General features: G+C 32.3%; 3 protein-coding genes across 3 annotated transcripts in view; 1 reads left to right on the top strand and 2 right to left on the bottom strand.

Moving 5' to 3' along the window:
- Positions 1–2,139, bottom strand: part of LOC107641332 (WD repeat-containing protein 36) — an 8,822-nt gene extending 6,683 nt beyond the window's left edge. Inside the window, exon 1 of the mRNA XM_016344829.2 lies at positions 2,132–2,139. The gene's annotated coding sequence lies outside the window, so the exon portion shown is untranslated. The remainder of the gene's footprint in view (positions 1–2,131) is intronic.
- LOC107641331 (pollen receptor-like kinase 1) lies at positions 547–4,460 on the top strand. Its single transcript, XM_016344828.2, has 4 exons — positions 547–1,395; positions 1,961–2,216; positions 2,759–3,129; positions 3,597–4,460. Exons 1-4 carry the CDS (start codon positions 753–755, stop codon positions 4,187–4,189), a joined length of 1,863 nt encoding a protein of 620 aa, XP_016200314.1. The 5' UTR covers positions 547–752; the 3' UTR covers positions 4,190–4,460.
- The window catches only part of LOC107641330, a 4,220-nt gene continuing 3,439 nt past the window's right edge, over positions 16,388–17,168 (bottom strand). The window contains exon 4 of the mRNA XM_016344825.1: positions 16,388–17,104. Coding sequence (XP_016200311.1) covers positions 16,388–17,104 — 717 coding nt within the window. The remainder of the gene's footprint in view (positions 17,105–17,168) is intronic.

The raw sequence follows: 17,168 nt of genomic DNA, 5'->3' as shown, positions 1-17,168 counted from the left end.
TGTTAAAATATAAATACACATTGAAAATAAATTAAACTACACATGTATTTATATACAAATATATTAGTGATTAATCTTAGTAACTAATTTTAATGTACGAATAATATTTTTAATATTTATACATAAATATATATTAATTAAATTAATAATTATTTTTAGTGCACATAATATTTTTTTACTTGCAAACAAATCACAGCTAAAAGATATTTCAAGTGAATATTATATAATAAGAAAATATAAATGAAAGCATATAATTATTATGGATGCAGAGGTCAACATAAAGTCAACCAAATGAAAGGGCTCGAGAATAGGCATGCAACATGCATATGTACATTTCAAAGGCTGGGCGTATATTTCTGATGTTGAATTCAACAAACACATAAGATATATTGAAAATAACAAACAAATAAAACGAACAAGAAAAAGAAAAATAAAATAATTATTATCATGATCATTATTATTATTACTTATTAAGTTATTATTACTGTTACTTCTCCTTGTTTAATTAAGAAGCAACTTCTGCTACGAACTATTCTTAGCGTTGTTTCTTAATTTCGTTACCGTGTCCTTGCGTTTCTCATTCTCTTGTTTTCTTGACCAAAATCAGCAACAGCCAAGCCGTTTCTTTCTTCATCCCTAGCACATTCTCTTCTCTTTCTCTCCGTATTTCTGGATTTTAAATTACCAAAGAGCCCTTTCCCAAGGGCGTGCACGCGGCACCTCTCCTTGTGCGTGTGCCAACCCCTTCCACTATGGCACTCATCCTCGTCTCCGCCGCCGTCGCCATCCTCATGATGCACAGCGTGGCCGTCGGCGCCTCCGACACCGACCTCCTCCTCAAGTTCAAGGAGTCCCTTCAGATAAACAACGACGCCTTATCGTCATGGAATTCAACAACGCCTCCATGTAACGGAGCGAAGGCGAATTGGCCTCACATTTTGTGCTATAACGGGAACACATGGGGGATAAAGCTCGAGAGGATGGGGATCAAAGGATCCATCGATGTGGACGCCTTGAAGGGTCTACCATATCTGAGGACACTCAGTCTCATGCACAATAATCTTGAAGGCTCGTGGCCGGAGCTCAACAAATTGCCGGGATTGAAGGCGATCTATCTTTCCGATAACCATTTCTCCGGCGAGATTCCGACCGATGCCTTCGCCGGTTTGCAATGGCTGAAGAAGATTTACTTGTCCAATAACAAGTTTAGTGGTCCGTTGCCAAGTTCGTTATCCACAATGCCAAGGCTTAGAGAGCTGAGGTTGGAGGGAAACCAATTCAGTGGAAATATTCCGAGTATGCCACCGACATTGAGATCAATGAGCCTCGCTGATAATAAATTACAGGGACAAATACCTTCCGATTTGACCAAGTTTCCTCGTGCATCTTTCGCCGGTAACATTTTTTCCCCAAAAATAATAATCGCCTCATACGCCACATCCTTATAATTTATTCTTTGTTTCCTAAAAACTCCCATTCAATTGTTTTTATATAAATTGGTTGCTAATTAGTAATTATTAAATTCTAATTTAATTATATCAAATTATTTAATAGTTTTTAACCATGAAAAAAAGTTTTGTTTAATTTTAAATTTTATAAAAAAGTCATTTGTATGTTAAAATTAATCACCAAAATTAATTATCAATATATTTGTGTATAAATATATGTGTCGTTTAATTTATTTTAAATGTGTATTTATATTTCATTATATATTTTATATTAGTGACTGATTTTAATATATATGTAGTATAACTTTAAAAATACTACTCATGTAAACATGAATTCATTTATAAATATAAGCTGACATAATTATAATATGTGTTAATATTTTAATTATCATTTTCGTATTAATACTTCCTTACATGAGTGATTATATTTAATATCTGAGTTACATTATACAAGTATTTTATTTTTGGCGGAACACATTATGAAAGTATTGATTATTGATGTGTATATTCAGGTAACAAAAAGCTATGTGGAGCGCCATTACATAACAAATGTCCGTCGAATAAGACATCATTAGCGAGCATAATAGTGCTTGCTATATTTGCTGCGGTGGCAATATTTGTGATTGCAGCAGTGATAGTACTCCTTCTTCACAGGAAAAAACAGAGACAACAACGTAGAGAACCTTCTTCTTCATTCGAGAGTCCATCAATACCGTCAAGCTTCCACAAGAAAGTAGGAGATCTTTCCGATGATGGTGGTAGCCACAGGTTTTAACTCAGATTTATTCTTTTTTTTTTTATCCACAACAAAAACAATCATTAAATAAAATTAAATTGCGTAATATGTGTCTTTTCACTTTTAGTATTAAAGTAATAATATAAAAAAAGGAGAAGATAAAAATTTGTTTTATACTATAAAAAAATGTAAATATTATTTCTCTAAAAATCCATTACAGAGTTTTTGTTTACCCTCATTAATTATACAAACAAACAAAAAAATAATAATAATAATAATAATTAATAGTTATGTAGATAAAAATATTGAAAAACATTCTTCTACCATAAATAATTGTCAAAAGATAAACATTTTTTGTTAATATTTTTATTGACACATATTTTTTTCTCAACATAGTAATAAGGACCAAATATCAAAAAGCATAATTAAAAATGTTATTTTTTAAATAATTATTGATCATTACAAAATATGTACTCATTTTATTAGCAATATATAAAAATATTATTATACATATTGTGCGAATCATACATTATGTATATGATTATATAAAAATTTTCTGGATTAACAACTGTAGGTCTTTAAGGTCAACTGGATCTTCCCGTGGAAGCAAGAAACATAGCATGAGGTTGTCATTTGTGAAGAGGGAGGATGACAGGGAAGAGTTTGATATGCAAGATCTTTTGAAGGCCTCTGCTGAGATTTTGGGCAGTGGTTGTTACAGTTCATCCTATAAGGCTTCTTTGTTAAGTGGACCAATGGTGGTTGTGAAAAGATTCAAGCAGATGAACAATTGCAATAAAGAAGAATTTCAAGAACACATGAGAAGGATTGGGATGTTGAGTCATCCTAATTTGCTTCCTTTGGTAGCTTACTACTACAGAAGGGAAGAGAAGCTCTTGATTACTGATTTTGTTCCTAATGGCAGCTTGGCTGTTCGCCTTCACGGTATGTTCCTTGCCAAGTAAACTACCATTTTTAACTACGAAATATTTATGCGCCTAGAATTCTAACTATGAAAGATTAGATTGATTAGTTCGATAAAACTATAAAATATTGGTAGGTTATTTGATAGTTTTATTAAACTAACTCAATTTATGTTTGATGAGTATTGAATTTGTTTAAATTTTTTATTGTTAGAATTGTTAATTCTTTAAATCTTTCATTGTAAAAAATAATACTATATTCTATATAGAAAAGATTTTCACCAAATCATTAATTGATTTGACCGAAATGTTTATGCACCACTTCATTTTTATTATATAGAATAAAAATGCTATATGCATATAGAAGATCAGCAACCAAATCAATTATTATGCGTATAAATACATGTGTTAATTAGTTTATTTTTAAAATATAAGCAGCATGATTGTATATAGAATAGTTATTTATTTATTGAAAAAAAAAAATTTCAGGACACCAAGCATTGGGGCAACCAAGCCTTGATTGGCCAACAAGATTAAAGATAGTGAAAGGCATATCAAAAGGTCTTGAATATCTATACAAAGAGATGCCAAGTCTAATAGCACCACATGGACATCTAAAATCATCAAATGTTCTTCTAAATGAAAACTATGAACCAGTCCTAACAGATTATGGCCTAGTGCCAGTGATTAATCAAGAGCTTGCATCAGACATTATGGTAATTTACAAGTCACCAGAGTATTTGCAACAAGGCAGAGTTACAAAGAAGACTGATGTTTGGAGCCTTGGGATCTTAATCTTGGAGATTCTAACTGGAAAATTCCCAGCAAATTTCTTGCAACAAGGGAGAGGGAGTGAATTGAGCTTAGCAAATTGGGTTGATTCAGTTGTTCCTGAAGAGTGGAGTAGTGAGGTTTTTGATAAAGAAATGAGTGCAAGCAAAGAAAATGAGGTTGAGATGGCAAAGCTATTAAGGATTGCATTGGCTTGTTGTGAAGCTGATGTTGAAAAGAGATTGGATGTCAAAGAAGCTGTGGATAGAATCCAAGAGGTGAAGGAGAGTGGTGAAATTGATCTTAATTAATAATAATATATATAATGGGGGAGATTAATTAATATATGAATTGATCTTCTTAATTATGATATGAATATGATGAAGCTGACAACAAAGTCTTGTTTCAAAGGCTAAGTGAGATTAGATTATGATGATGATTTGGATCAGGATGTGTAGATGATGTTACAATTGGGTTTGAGAAAAAAGTGTGCTAGGCATGAAAGAATTGGTTGGAATGGTTCATCCATGTATTTAGTATGTATCATTATTGGGTTTTCCAAATTTGTTTATTCTTTTAAACCTTTTTCTTTTTTTTTTTCTTGGTGTGGGAAATATGCAAAATTACGAGGAACAGAGGACCTACAACCAATGATGTAATGCCATAGGTTGAGGTTACAATTGAGGAGAATGTTGGGCGATTAACATTTTTAGTTAAAAAAATTAGAGTCAGCTAATTAATGTTGGCTCAAATACAAGACAAATACAAGAGAAAAATGTTAGTCGCCTAACATTTTGGAACTGAGAAATTCTTTTATTGTGGATTATTCTTTTTTAAAAGAATTTTCTTTTTAGTTATTAAAAGTTTGTTGGGATTTAGATTGCTATATAGTTTACACATATTTAGTTGTATCTAAATTTTCAAATTATAATCCCAATTTTTATCCACATTTGTTATTGATTATTTATAATTTTATATAGACACACCCCAACAATTATAGTGTATCAATAAGTTGTATCAGAACTCATGATTAATCTTTGCTCAATGCTCACACATAAAGCGAAAATTATTAAGTAGTGAATGTGAGTAGTATAAAGAATTAATCTCAAATCGAAGAGAAATAGAAATAAATAGGTTATACTTTATAAATAAAAAATCCGTTAATTTTATGCCTCAATTTTAAATTAAATGTCGGATTTTCTCATTTTATATTATTTTTATTTTATTGGTTCCTTCCAAAATCTCTTGTAGTCGAAAACTCTCCAAAATAGCTCAACACATAAATATACGTATTTGTTCATTGTTACATGTTGAACTTTCTTATATTATATATTTATATTTGTCCTTATAACAAAATGTAAATAATTTTGTTGAAACAAGTGGATTCTGACCATTAGATGGAGAATAAATAAACTAAAAAAATGTCTTAGAAAGATTTAAGAGGTGACAAAAATACTTTTAAAAAATCAAAATGATAAAAATGCTCAACAAAAATTAAAAAAATGATAAAATAACTAAATATTACTTTAGAAATTAAATTTTAGTGTAGTTTTTTAGAAGCATCATTAGAAAAACCAAAATTTTTGTATTTATAAAAAAATAAGTATATGTTTAAATAGGTTATTAAAAAATTTCGTATAAGATGTTTTTATTTAAAAAAAAAATTATTACATTGAAGTTTTTAAATTTTACAAAAAATAAGACATAGAGATAGAAATAGAGAAAACGGATGGAGAAGAGAGGTCAGTGAGAATAAATTGTCTTAAGTGAATTGTATGATATCACATATCTCTCACAACATGCCTCATATACATGAAAGCATAATTATAATGGTCTCTACAAAGGGAATTGAATCTATAACAACCTAACTAACTAATCGAAATTTAGTACATTACCTGTTTTGAAAATTACCTATAATTGGTGTGATTTGGATATAGACATGAGGTTAAAATTTTTTCTAATGAAAAATTTGATGTCTTTTTTAATGAGGTAAAGCCGTCTGAATTTTAGAGAGTAATATTTATAAAAGATTCTAATGTTTAAGTTCGTAAAAATTTAAATAAATTTTATGAATTAAAGTTAAAAAATACTTGTATATGATAGAATATTTATATAATAAGAATAATGATTTGACTATCATTTTAGATCTTTTCCACCTATAATAGTGAATACTGAGTAGTTCTTATATGTTTAAGGAAGAATTATTATCTTCCATTTTAAATAATAGATGAGTTTATAGATATACACATTAATGCAGTTGAAAACCCTTTTTTGCTGTTCAAATCGGATCGAATCCAGATCATAATAATATCCATGTCATATAACAAGTCGAATACACTTACTCGTGTAGATCTTGGTTGAGATACGCTTCAAAGTAGTCTCTGAAGTTGTACTCGATCCTCATAGTAGTCCTTGAACTTAAAAGTTATCCATATTTGTTCCTGAAGTTGTATTTCGGGACTCAAATTTGTCCTTTCCGCACATTCTGTCCATCTGGCACCACCGAAAAGTTTATCTGGACTCCTCTGTGACACGTTGGCAGGTAACGTCTAGCTGACGTGGATTAGTAAACTTTTATGGAGCAATTTGGTTCCTAAATCAAAATTAAAAATTTTAATTCCCAAATTTAATTATTATTCTCTTCTCGATAGTAGTAACCCCTATCTTTTCTTTTCTTCTCTTCTCTTCTCCATATGGATATGAAAGAGACTACAAATTGTGAGTTAAGAGAGAAGGGGATAGTGAATCAAATAGCGCAATTCTTCAAGGCGTGTGTTACACACACTTTCCTTTAGGCTTAATTCGCCCCCACCAATATACAATAGTGTGCAAAATGAGTTACTGGCGAATTTCCTGTAGGATACAATGAAGAACACTTGACTTGTTTATGCACTCACACAGTCAAGCCTTACACTAAATGATAATTTACAGAATAATATTCTTTATTCTTTCTTTTGCGCATAAAGAAAGTGTTGAGATGGATTCACTAGCAATAATGAAATGAGGGAAATTTATAAAGACGGAGTACATGCAGCTACATACTAAACAGACACAACTTTTCAAATAGTTATAATCTTTCAACAGACATAACTATTCAAATAGATGCAACCTTTTAACAGGCATAACTTTTGATTAAGTCACAACTCTATGAAGAGATGTAACTCTTCAAAATAGCTTTTCACATATTTTAAAAATATATCTCACAATCCCCCACCATTTTCAAAATTTCTTTTCAATCCTATTATTCTGGAAGTTTTATGCTTTCAGTAGAGGTATCTTGCGATTTGAACCTTTACCTAGTAACCAGTGGTATACTGGTATTCACTTATCCGAATTTAAAATGGTAGACAAGATTTGAACCATTTAACTCATATGAACAAGCGTGCACTGATGACACATAAAATTTCGGTATCATTTAGATGTTATATTACATATGACACATTTAGTATACTACATGACCTTGTATCTTGTATCCTTTCATGAGTGCTCTAAGAGTAAAATCTTAACTCTAAGAACCGACCTCAGTTCACACTCATATAGGTAGACTCTATTAAAAGTATCCCATAATTAAATACTTCAGCAATAATATACTTGTTATATGTCTATTAAGAGCAAAACTCATCCTATTCCTTTATACCATTATGGTTCCAAGTACTTTTTATCTTGGGATGAAAGAAATAATTATGAGTACTTGCAATTACTCTAATAGTGTACTTTACCGCATTGAACTCAAGACTTGACGTTACTCAAGTGTGAGTTGGGTTTCCACCATTGGTAATTATTTAAAATACGGATTTTAGTCCCATCCCTTTTGATGTTTTAAACACCAAATTCCTTGTCAATCCTTTCGTCAAATGATCTGCAAGATTTTGTTCTGACCTTATAAAATTTATAGATATAACTCCATTACCAATAAGGTTTTTAACATAGCTATGTCTTATTCCAATGTGCCTAGATTTTCCATTATAAACTTGGCTATAAGCCTTTGATAATGTTGCTTGGCTATCACAATGTATAGAGATTGGTGTCATTGGTTTTGGCCAAACTGAAATTTCATGTAATAAATCTCTAAGCCATTCAGCTTCCCTGCTTGCTGCTGCCAAAGCAACAAATTCTGCAGCCATGGTAGAGTCCGTTATACAAGTTTGTTTCTTGGATCCCCAAGAAACAGCACCCCCACCAAGGATAAAGATCCAACCACTTGTTGATGCATGATCTTCTGTATAGTTTATCCAACTGGCATCTGTATATCCTTCTAAAACAGAAGGTTCACCACTATACAACAAAGTATAGTTTATTGTTCCTTTCAAATATTTTAATATTTTTTGGACAGCATGCCAATAGTCTTTACTTGGATTGCTTGTATACCGACTTAAGCCACCTACAGCATATGCTATATCTGGTCTAGTACAGGTCATAGCATACATTAAGCATCCAATTATTTTTGCATACTCAATTTGTGAAACAGACGAACCTGTATTGGGTACTAATTTAATACTTGGATCAAAAGGAGTACTCACCGAATATCCTTCAAACTCATCAAACCTTTTTAATATTTTTTCTATATAATGAGATTGAGATAATCCTAAATTATGACCATCTCTAACAATTTTAATTCCTAAAATTATATCTGCAACTCCCATATCTTTGATATCAAAATTACTAGACAAAAAATGTTTAGTTTTTTCTACCTCTTCTAAATCAGTACCAAAAATAAGCATATCATCAACATATAAACAAATCATAACACCTTTACCATTTTTAACTTTACTATATACAAATTTATCAGATTCATTTATTTTATATCCATTAGCACGAACAATTTCATCAAATTTTTTATGCTATTGCTTAGGGGCTTGTTTCAATCCATATAAAGACTTAACTAATTTGCACATTTTATTTTCTTGACCAGCAACTATAAATCCTTCGGGTTGCTTCATATACACCTCTTCGTCTAGTTCACTATTTAAAAAAGCTATTTTAACATCTATTTGGTGAATGACAAAATTAAAAATTGAAGCAAGTGCTATAAGCACTCTAATTGTAGCAATTCTTGTTACTGGTGCATATGTATCAAAGTAATCAATTCCTTCTTTTTGTGCAAACCCCTTAGCAACTAACCGTGCTTTGAACTTATCAGTTCCATCTAATTTTATTTTCTTTTTGAAAATCCATTTAGAACCAATGACTTTTGACCCACGAGGAAGATCCACTAATTTTCAAGTGTTATTTCTCATTTTTGAGTCCATCTCATCTTATATTGCTTCTTTCCAAAAATCTGAATCTCGAGACCTTATAGCCTCTTCATAGGTCTCAGGATCACCTTCCATATGAAGGCATATGGGTGCAATGCTATCTATTGATTCTCCTGTTTCTTCCACAAGGAACATAAAAAAATCTGGTCCATAAGTATTTGCTTTTCTTATTCTTTTACTTTTTCTAAGTTCAATATTTTCAACGGGCTTATTTTCTACATTTTCTTCTATTTCTAAGTGAATTTTACTTTCAGATCTTGGAGTTGAATTAAATCTATCATCTAAGAAAATTGCATCTCTTGATTCAATAACTGTATTAGTAGAATATGATTCATTAGATTCAATAACTACAAACCTATAAGCTTTACTGTTCTCAGCATATCCTAAGAAAATACATTATATACCTATTTCTCCTAATTTCTTTCTTTTAGGTTCAAGAACTTTTACTATTGCTCTACAGCCCCAAATTTTAAGATATTTAAGGTTAGGCTTTTTATTCTTTCAAAGTTCATATGGAGTTATTTTATTCCTTTTATTAGGAATTCTGTTTAAAATATAACAGGCTGTTAAGATAGCCTCACCCCAATAACCTTTTGCTAGACCAGAATAAGATAGCATAGCATTAACCATTTCTTCCAGCACCCTATTTTTTCTTTCAGTAATACCATTCTGTTGTGGAGAATATGGTGCAATAGTTTGATGAATAATACCAGTGGACTCAAAATAACTAGGATTATAATATTCTCCTCTACGGTCAGACCTTAAGCACTTAATAAAGATTTCATGTTGTAATTCAACTTCAGTTTTAAAAATCTTAAATTTATCCAAGACTTCATCTTTAGAATGCATCAAATATATGTAACAATATCTACTGAAATCATCAATAAAAGTTACAAAATATTTCTTTCCACCTATAGTAGGCCAACCATGCAAATCACATACATAAGAATGTATTAATTCTAATAACTTTGAATTTCTTTGTACTCTTTGAAAAGGAAGTCTTGTTATCTTGGTTAACATACAAGTTGTACATACATCTGAATTTTTAATTAATTTTGGAATAAGATCATATTTTATCATATCATTTAATTTATGAAAATAAACATGTCCTAAACGATTATGCCATAAATCAAAGGACTTGGCAATATAAACAGAAACATTATTATTATTATTATTATTATTCGATTATACCATAAATCAAAGGACTCAGCAATATAAACAAAATGTAGTAGTATTTACAATATTCAATTTAAACATATTCTCACATAGATATCCTTTACCCACAAACACTCCACCCTTAGACAAAATAAATTTGTCTCCTTCAAATACAGACTTAAACCCATATTTGTTAAGTAGAGGGACAGAAACTAATTTTTTTCTGACTTCGGGTACATAATATACATCAGTAAGAGTCAGTACTCTTCCAGAAGTGAATTCAAGTTCCACCGTTCCTTTGTTCATTACTTGAACAGTTGATGCATTTCCTGTTAGGTACCAGACAAATGACACAGTAAAATATAGAGATGAAAAATTAGAAATTTGTATAAAATATGGAAACAATTGAATAACTTTCTTTGAGAATTACAACTTCTCTCTATCACAAGGAGACTATAATAACACTCTCTCTTGACAAAAGGAGAGCACACTTCTCTATATATATAGGAGAAAACTACTCAAAGAAATATTATGTTATTCTATCTGGATGACTTGATTGAAATGAATTAAAGAAAAACTCAATTTATAGTTGAGTATCTTCAATATGAACCATCCGTCAATTAGAAGTATATAATTCTTCTCTTTTTCAACCACTAAAATTCTAAGGTTATAAACTAAGATTTTTTATTACCTCTCATTTTATTTAGTTATTATTTATTTATATATTTTCTAAAATTAGCTTTACTAATTTTCACAATCTCCCACTTAAAGCTAATTTTGATAAATTTTCAAAATTCATATTACTCATGTATTCCATAGGCCGTATGAGGATCTACACCATTCAAACTTTTCTGTGTTGATTGGTTTTGTCATGACATCTGCTAGGTTATCTTTAGTGTGAATCTTCTGCATATCAACACTTCCTTCTTCTACTACTTCCCGAACAAAGTGATATTGTACTCCAATGTGTTTTGTTCTTGAATGAAAGGCAGGATTCCTTGCAATGTGCAAGACACTCTGACTGTCACAATACACAGAAATCTTCTGTTGTTTGTGCCCGAGTTCTTCTATCAACCTTTGGATCCAAATAGCTTCCTTGCATGCTTGTGTAGCTGCCATATATTCAGCTTCTATAGTAAATAAAGCTACAACAGTCTGTAATTTAGATAGCCAGCTCACAGCTCCTGCTGCAAGTGTAAACACATAGCCTGTAGTAGATTTTTGTTTATCAAGATTACCTGCAAAGTCTGAGTCGACATATCCATTGATAATAAATTCTGATCCTCTAAAACATAATGCAACATTTGAGGTTACTTTGATGTATCTCAAGATCCTCTTAACAACATTCCAATGCTCTTTACCCGGATCTGCCATAAATCGACTTACCACCGCAACTGCTTGAGCAATATCTGGCGTTGTACAGATCATGGCATATATAAGGCTTCCCACTGCTGATGTATACGGTACTCGAGACATTTCCATCCTCTCTGCTTCACTACTAGGGCACATACTTGAAGATAATTTAAAATTCATAGGAAGTGGGGTTGAAATTGGCTTACATTCTTGCATGTTAAAGCGTTGCAAGATCTTCTTCAAATAATTCTTTTGCGATAGCCAAATCTTCCTATCCTTTTTGTCTTAGTGAATTTGCATCCCTAAAATCTTGTTTGCTGGTCCCAAGTCTTTCATATCAAACTCCCTAGCCAACTGTACCTTCAATTCTTGGATTTGATCTTTGTTGGGACCTACCACCAACATGTCATCCACATACAACAGCAGAATGATAAAATCATTATCACCAGACCTCTTGTAATAAGTACAATGATCTGAACTAAGTCTGTTGTATCCAAGGCTAATAATGAAAGAATCAAATCTCTTGTACCAACACCTTGGCGCCTGCTTTAGACCGTACAGAGATTTAGTTAACCTGCAAACCAAGTTTTCTTTTTCTTGTTCTTCAAAACCTTCTGGTTGGAGTATATATATCTCTTCTTCAAGTTTTCTATGAAGAAAATCAGTCTTTACATCTAATTGCTCTAGATGTAAATCAAATGCAGCACACATAGCCAAAATTACTCTAATAGTAGTTAGTCTCACCACTGGAGAAAATATTTCATTGAAGTCAATACCTTCTTTCTGAGCATATCCCTTGACAACCAATCTTGCACGATATCGTTCCACCTGATCATTACTATTTCGTTTGATCTTGTAAACCCATTTGCTACCAATGACTTTCCGACCTGCTGGAAGTTCAACAAGTTTCCAGGTATGGTTCCTATGTAATGCCTCAATTTCTTCTTGCATTGCTGTCATCCACATAGAAGCGTCTGGATTGCGCATAGCCTCCATAAAAGTTGTTGGCTCTCCATCTTCTGTCAAAAGACAATATGCATCATGGTTTGTCAAAACATAATTTGAGTGTCATGATGGTATTCTTCTTTGTCGAGTGGATCAACGAACTTCTATGTCATTGGCCTCTGCTTCTTGTTCTTCGTGCTGTGGTTCTGCTTCAGAAAGATCACCTTCTCTGCATTTTTCATCTATTTGAACAGTGGTTATCTCTTTAACAGTGCTGTCATTTTCTTGTTTCTTTTGCAATTCATCTTCTGTAAATATCACATCTCTACTGACAACTATCTTGCGGGCAGTGGGATCCCACAGGCGTTACCCCTTAACTCCGTCAGCATAACCCAAGAATATACATTTTCTAGACTTTGGGTCCAGCTTTGTTCTTTCCTGGGAATTGTACATTACGTACACAGGACAACCAAATATATGTAAAGAAGAATAATTAGGTGGCTTACCTTACCACATCTCCATTGGTGTCTTCAACCCCATTGCAGTTGATGGTGACCGATTTATCATATAACAGGCAGTTTTAACAGCTTCTACCCAAAAAGACTTGGCTAAACCTGCAGTTTGCAACATAGCTCATGCTCTTTCTAGGAGAGTCCTATTCATTCGCTCTGCTACACCATTTTGCTGAGGCGTATATGCAACTGTGAATTGTCGTTGAATACCTGCTTGCTTGCAAAATGTTAGAAAATCACCATCAACATATTCTTCTCCATTATCTGTCCTTAAACACTTGATCTTCTTTCCAGATTCAAGTTCTAACTTTGCTTTGAACTCTTTGAACATCGCAAACACGTCTGACTTTTTCTTGATCGGGTACACCCATATCCTCCTAGAGTAATCATCAATAAATGATACAAGATATTTTGCTCCTCCTAGGGACATCTCCGGTGATTCCCACACATCAGAATGAATCAACTCTAATATGTGCTTGCTCCGAGCAGTTGATCTACTAAACGTCAATCTATGTTGTTTGCTTGTAACACAGTGCTTACAAAACGGTAAGTTTACCGATTTGAGCTCGGGAATGAGATTACGTTCTACAAGAATCTTCAAGCCTCGTTCTGACATGTGGCCTAGTTTGCAATGCCATATCATCGTCATTTCTTCTTGGCTTGTTGAAGCAACTGACGCCTCTGCCTCTTGCAAAGTATCTCCCACAAGCATGTATAGATTTGCTGCAATCTTTTCTGCTTTTATTACCACAAGAGCTCCTTTAACAACTTTTAAGATCCTACCTTCAATATGGGTCTTACAGCCAAGTTCATCCAATTGCCCAATCGACAACAAATTCTTCTTCAAGCCTTTCACGTGTCTTACCCCTTGAAGTGAATGAATAGAACCATCAAACATTTTTATTTTGACAGTACCCATTCCAACAATTTCTAAGGTATGATCGTTTCCCATAAACATAGATCCTTCCAAGACAGGTTCATATGTACAAAACCAATCACGATGAGGAGTCATGTGCCATGTTGCTCCTGAATCAACAATCCAAACATCAGTGAGCTGTTTACTGCCTTTAGAACTAATTGTTGTTTCGTCATACATGATTTCTCCATCATCAGAGGTACTTGCAACACATCCTTGAGAACTTGATCCTTCTGGAACCTTCTCTATACTCTTCTTATTCCAAGAATCTTTCTTGAAGTGCCCTCTCTTACTACAATTGTAGCATTTGACCTGCTTCTTACTTTGTGACTTTGGTCTACTTTGACTTCCACTGGAACCATGCTCCATTGATCTTCCTCTTGTCATCAACAAAGCCTTTGCTTGTTTTGAGCTCTCTAATCTATTTTCCTTATTCTTGCGCCTGGATTCTTCTTCAAGAATCGCAGCAGCCATGTCATCAAAAGAAAGATAATCAGTCAAAACATTATTAGTTAAGTTAATGATAAGTTGATCATATGAATCTGGTAGACTTTGAAGTAAGAGCTCTGCACGTTTATTTTCCGCTATGGTATATTCCAGCGATGAAAGTTGGGAAAATAGCGTATTTAGATTGTTGATATGATCTGTTGCCGATGTGGACTCACTCATTCGAAGAGTATAAAGTCTTCTCTTCAAGAATATCTTGTTGTGAAGTGACTTGACTTCATATAATTTGGTGAGAGCATCCCAAATTTCTTTTGCTGTCTTTTTTTCTGCTACACTTGATAAAACTGAATCAGCTAGTGCCAAGTGTAAGTTTGCAACAACATTATTGTCCATCTCCTTCCATTTTTCATCTGTAATTTCAGTGGGTCTACCTTCAATTGCTGTCAAGCAATTGTCTTTTCTCATAATGGCTTTTATCTTCAATTTTCATATGGAAAAATTACTCCCACTGAATTTCGGAATTTCATACTTTGCTGCCATTTTTTTAGACGATAACTCGCAGCGGAAAAAAAAATATTAATCAGCAACATTTGGCTCTGATACCACTGTTAGGTACCAGACAAATGACACAGCAAAATATAGAGATGAAAAATTAGAAATTTGTATAAAATATGGAAACAATTGAATAACTTTCTTTGAGAATTACAACTTCCCTCTATCACAAGGAGACTACAATAACACTCTCTCTTGACAAAAGGAGAGCACACTTCTCTCTCTCTCTCTATATATATATATATATATAGGAGAAAACTACTCAAAGAAATATTATGTTATTCTATCTGGATGACTTGATTGAAATGAATTAAAGAAAAACTCAATTTATAGGTGAGTCTCTTCAATATCAACCATCCGTCAATTAAAGGTATATAATTCTTCTCTTTTTCAACCACTAAAATTCTAAGGTTATAAACTAAGATTGTTTATTATCTCTCATTTTATTTAGTAATTATTTATTTATATATTTTCTAAAATTAGCTTTACTAATTTTCACATTTCCCATGTACAGAATAGTCACATTCTCTTCTTTGAATGTCTTGAAAAAATATTTATTCTTGCATACATGTCGAGTTACACCAGAATCTATCCACCATGATCCAATGTCTTCAATCATGTTAATCTCAGAAATTACAGCAATAAGATTATCTTTTATTGCTGTGTCATTCTTTTCTTTCTTTTTTCTTAAGAAACGACATTCTTTCTTAAAATGTCCTAGTTTTCCACAATGAAAATAATTTTCTTTCTTTTTATTCTTTCTAAAATCACCATTGCTACCTTGAGATTTATTAAAATCTCGGTATCTCTTCTTGTTGGGCTTGTTGGATTTTCCATCTTCCATTACGTGAAGATTAGCATGAGCACTTTGCTCTTTAGTATCGTCTTGTTTACGATACTCTTCTTCAAGACGAAGGTGATTACTTAGTTGCTCAAGAGAAACATCATCCTTTCTATGTTTCATAGTTCTTTTGAATTCTTTCCATGATGGAGAGAGTTTGTCAATAATTGAAGATACAATGATGATATCATCCATGTGCATGTTATGTTGCTTAAAATTATTTAAAATACGCTCAATTTCATGCAGTTGTTCCATGACAGATCTACCATCAACCATCTTATAATTATTAAAGCGAGTGACAAGAAATTTCTTACTTGTTGCGTCCTCGGCCATATATTTTGCCTCTAATTTGTCCTATAATTCTTTTGCGCTCGCAACATTTTGGTTAGGGGCGGAGCTAGGCTAACTATTTAGGGGGGGCGGTGTTATATTTTATATTACTAGTTCTATTGATAAAATTAAAAAAAAATAAATATATAATCTCAATCAAAATAAGACAATAATATATAAAAATTACTACTTACAGTTTTGTATCATGAAAAGACTATTCGACGTTTTTTTCTATTTTCAAAATCATCTATAATTGAATTTGTGTCAAAAATAGCTGCTAATTCTTTTTCTATATAGATGATCAAATTGTCTGCAAGAAATTCATCAGCCATCTTACTTCGGAGTCTTGTCTTAACAATTTTCATTGCTGAAAAAGCTCTTTCTGTTGTTGCTGTAGACACTGATAGAGTCAAAACAAGACGTATTAATCTATCAACCATGTGATAAGTTCTTGATTTTCCCGTTTCTTGCAACTTGTTGCACAATTCAGAAAGTGTACCAATACCTTTCAAATGATTTGGTATATCATGCTGATAATATTGCAACTGAGATTTCAAAATATTTAGCTCATTAGAAGGAAAGTCAATGGGATAAAACTTCTCTGCTAACTTGCTGATTTCTTCAATATTGAATGATTTGAAATTGTCCTTAGGATCCAAAGCACAACTCAAAGTCAAAAGCTCTATTGTTTGCTCATTAAATCTACTATTCAACTCTTGTATTTGAGAGTCAATTGTTGTCAAGAATACATCTATTCGATAATGATGCTCAACTGTCACACTTGGTTGACGAGATCGACCTCTTCCAAAAACATATTGTGCACTCATATTAAGGACTTCAATTTCATGTTTTTCACAAAAATCTTTAACATTTGCAAGAAAATTGCACCATCCACCATCTCTTAATTGTTGAAGAAGTAACTTTGATGTAGAAACAATATGCATTGCATTAAGAATATCTTGAGATTGTTGTTGTGGCAAAGAA

Source organism: Arachis ipaensis, chromosome B05 (genome assembly GCF_000816755.2).
Source record: "Arachis ipaensis cultivar K30076 chromosome B05, Araip1.1, whole genome shotgun sequence".
NCBI classification, from domain to species: Eukaryota; Viridiplantae; Streptophyta; class Magnoliopsida; order Fabales; family Fabaceae; genus Arachis; species Arachis ipaensis.
The sequence above is the reverse complement of the archived record's forward strand: the minus strand, read 5'-3'. Positions and strand labels throughout refer to the sequence as shown.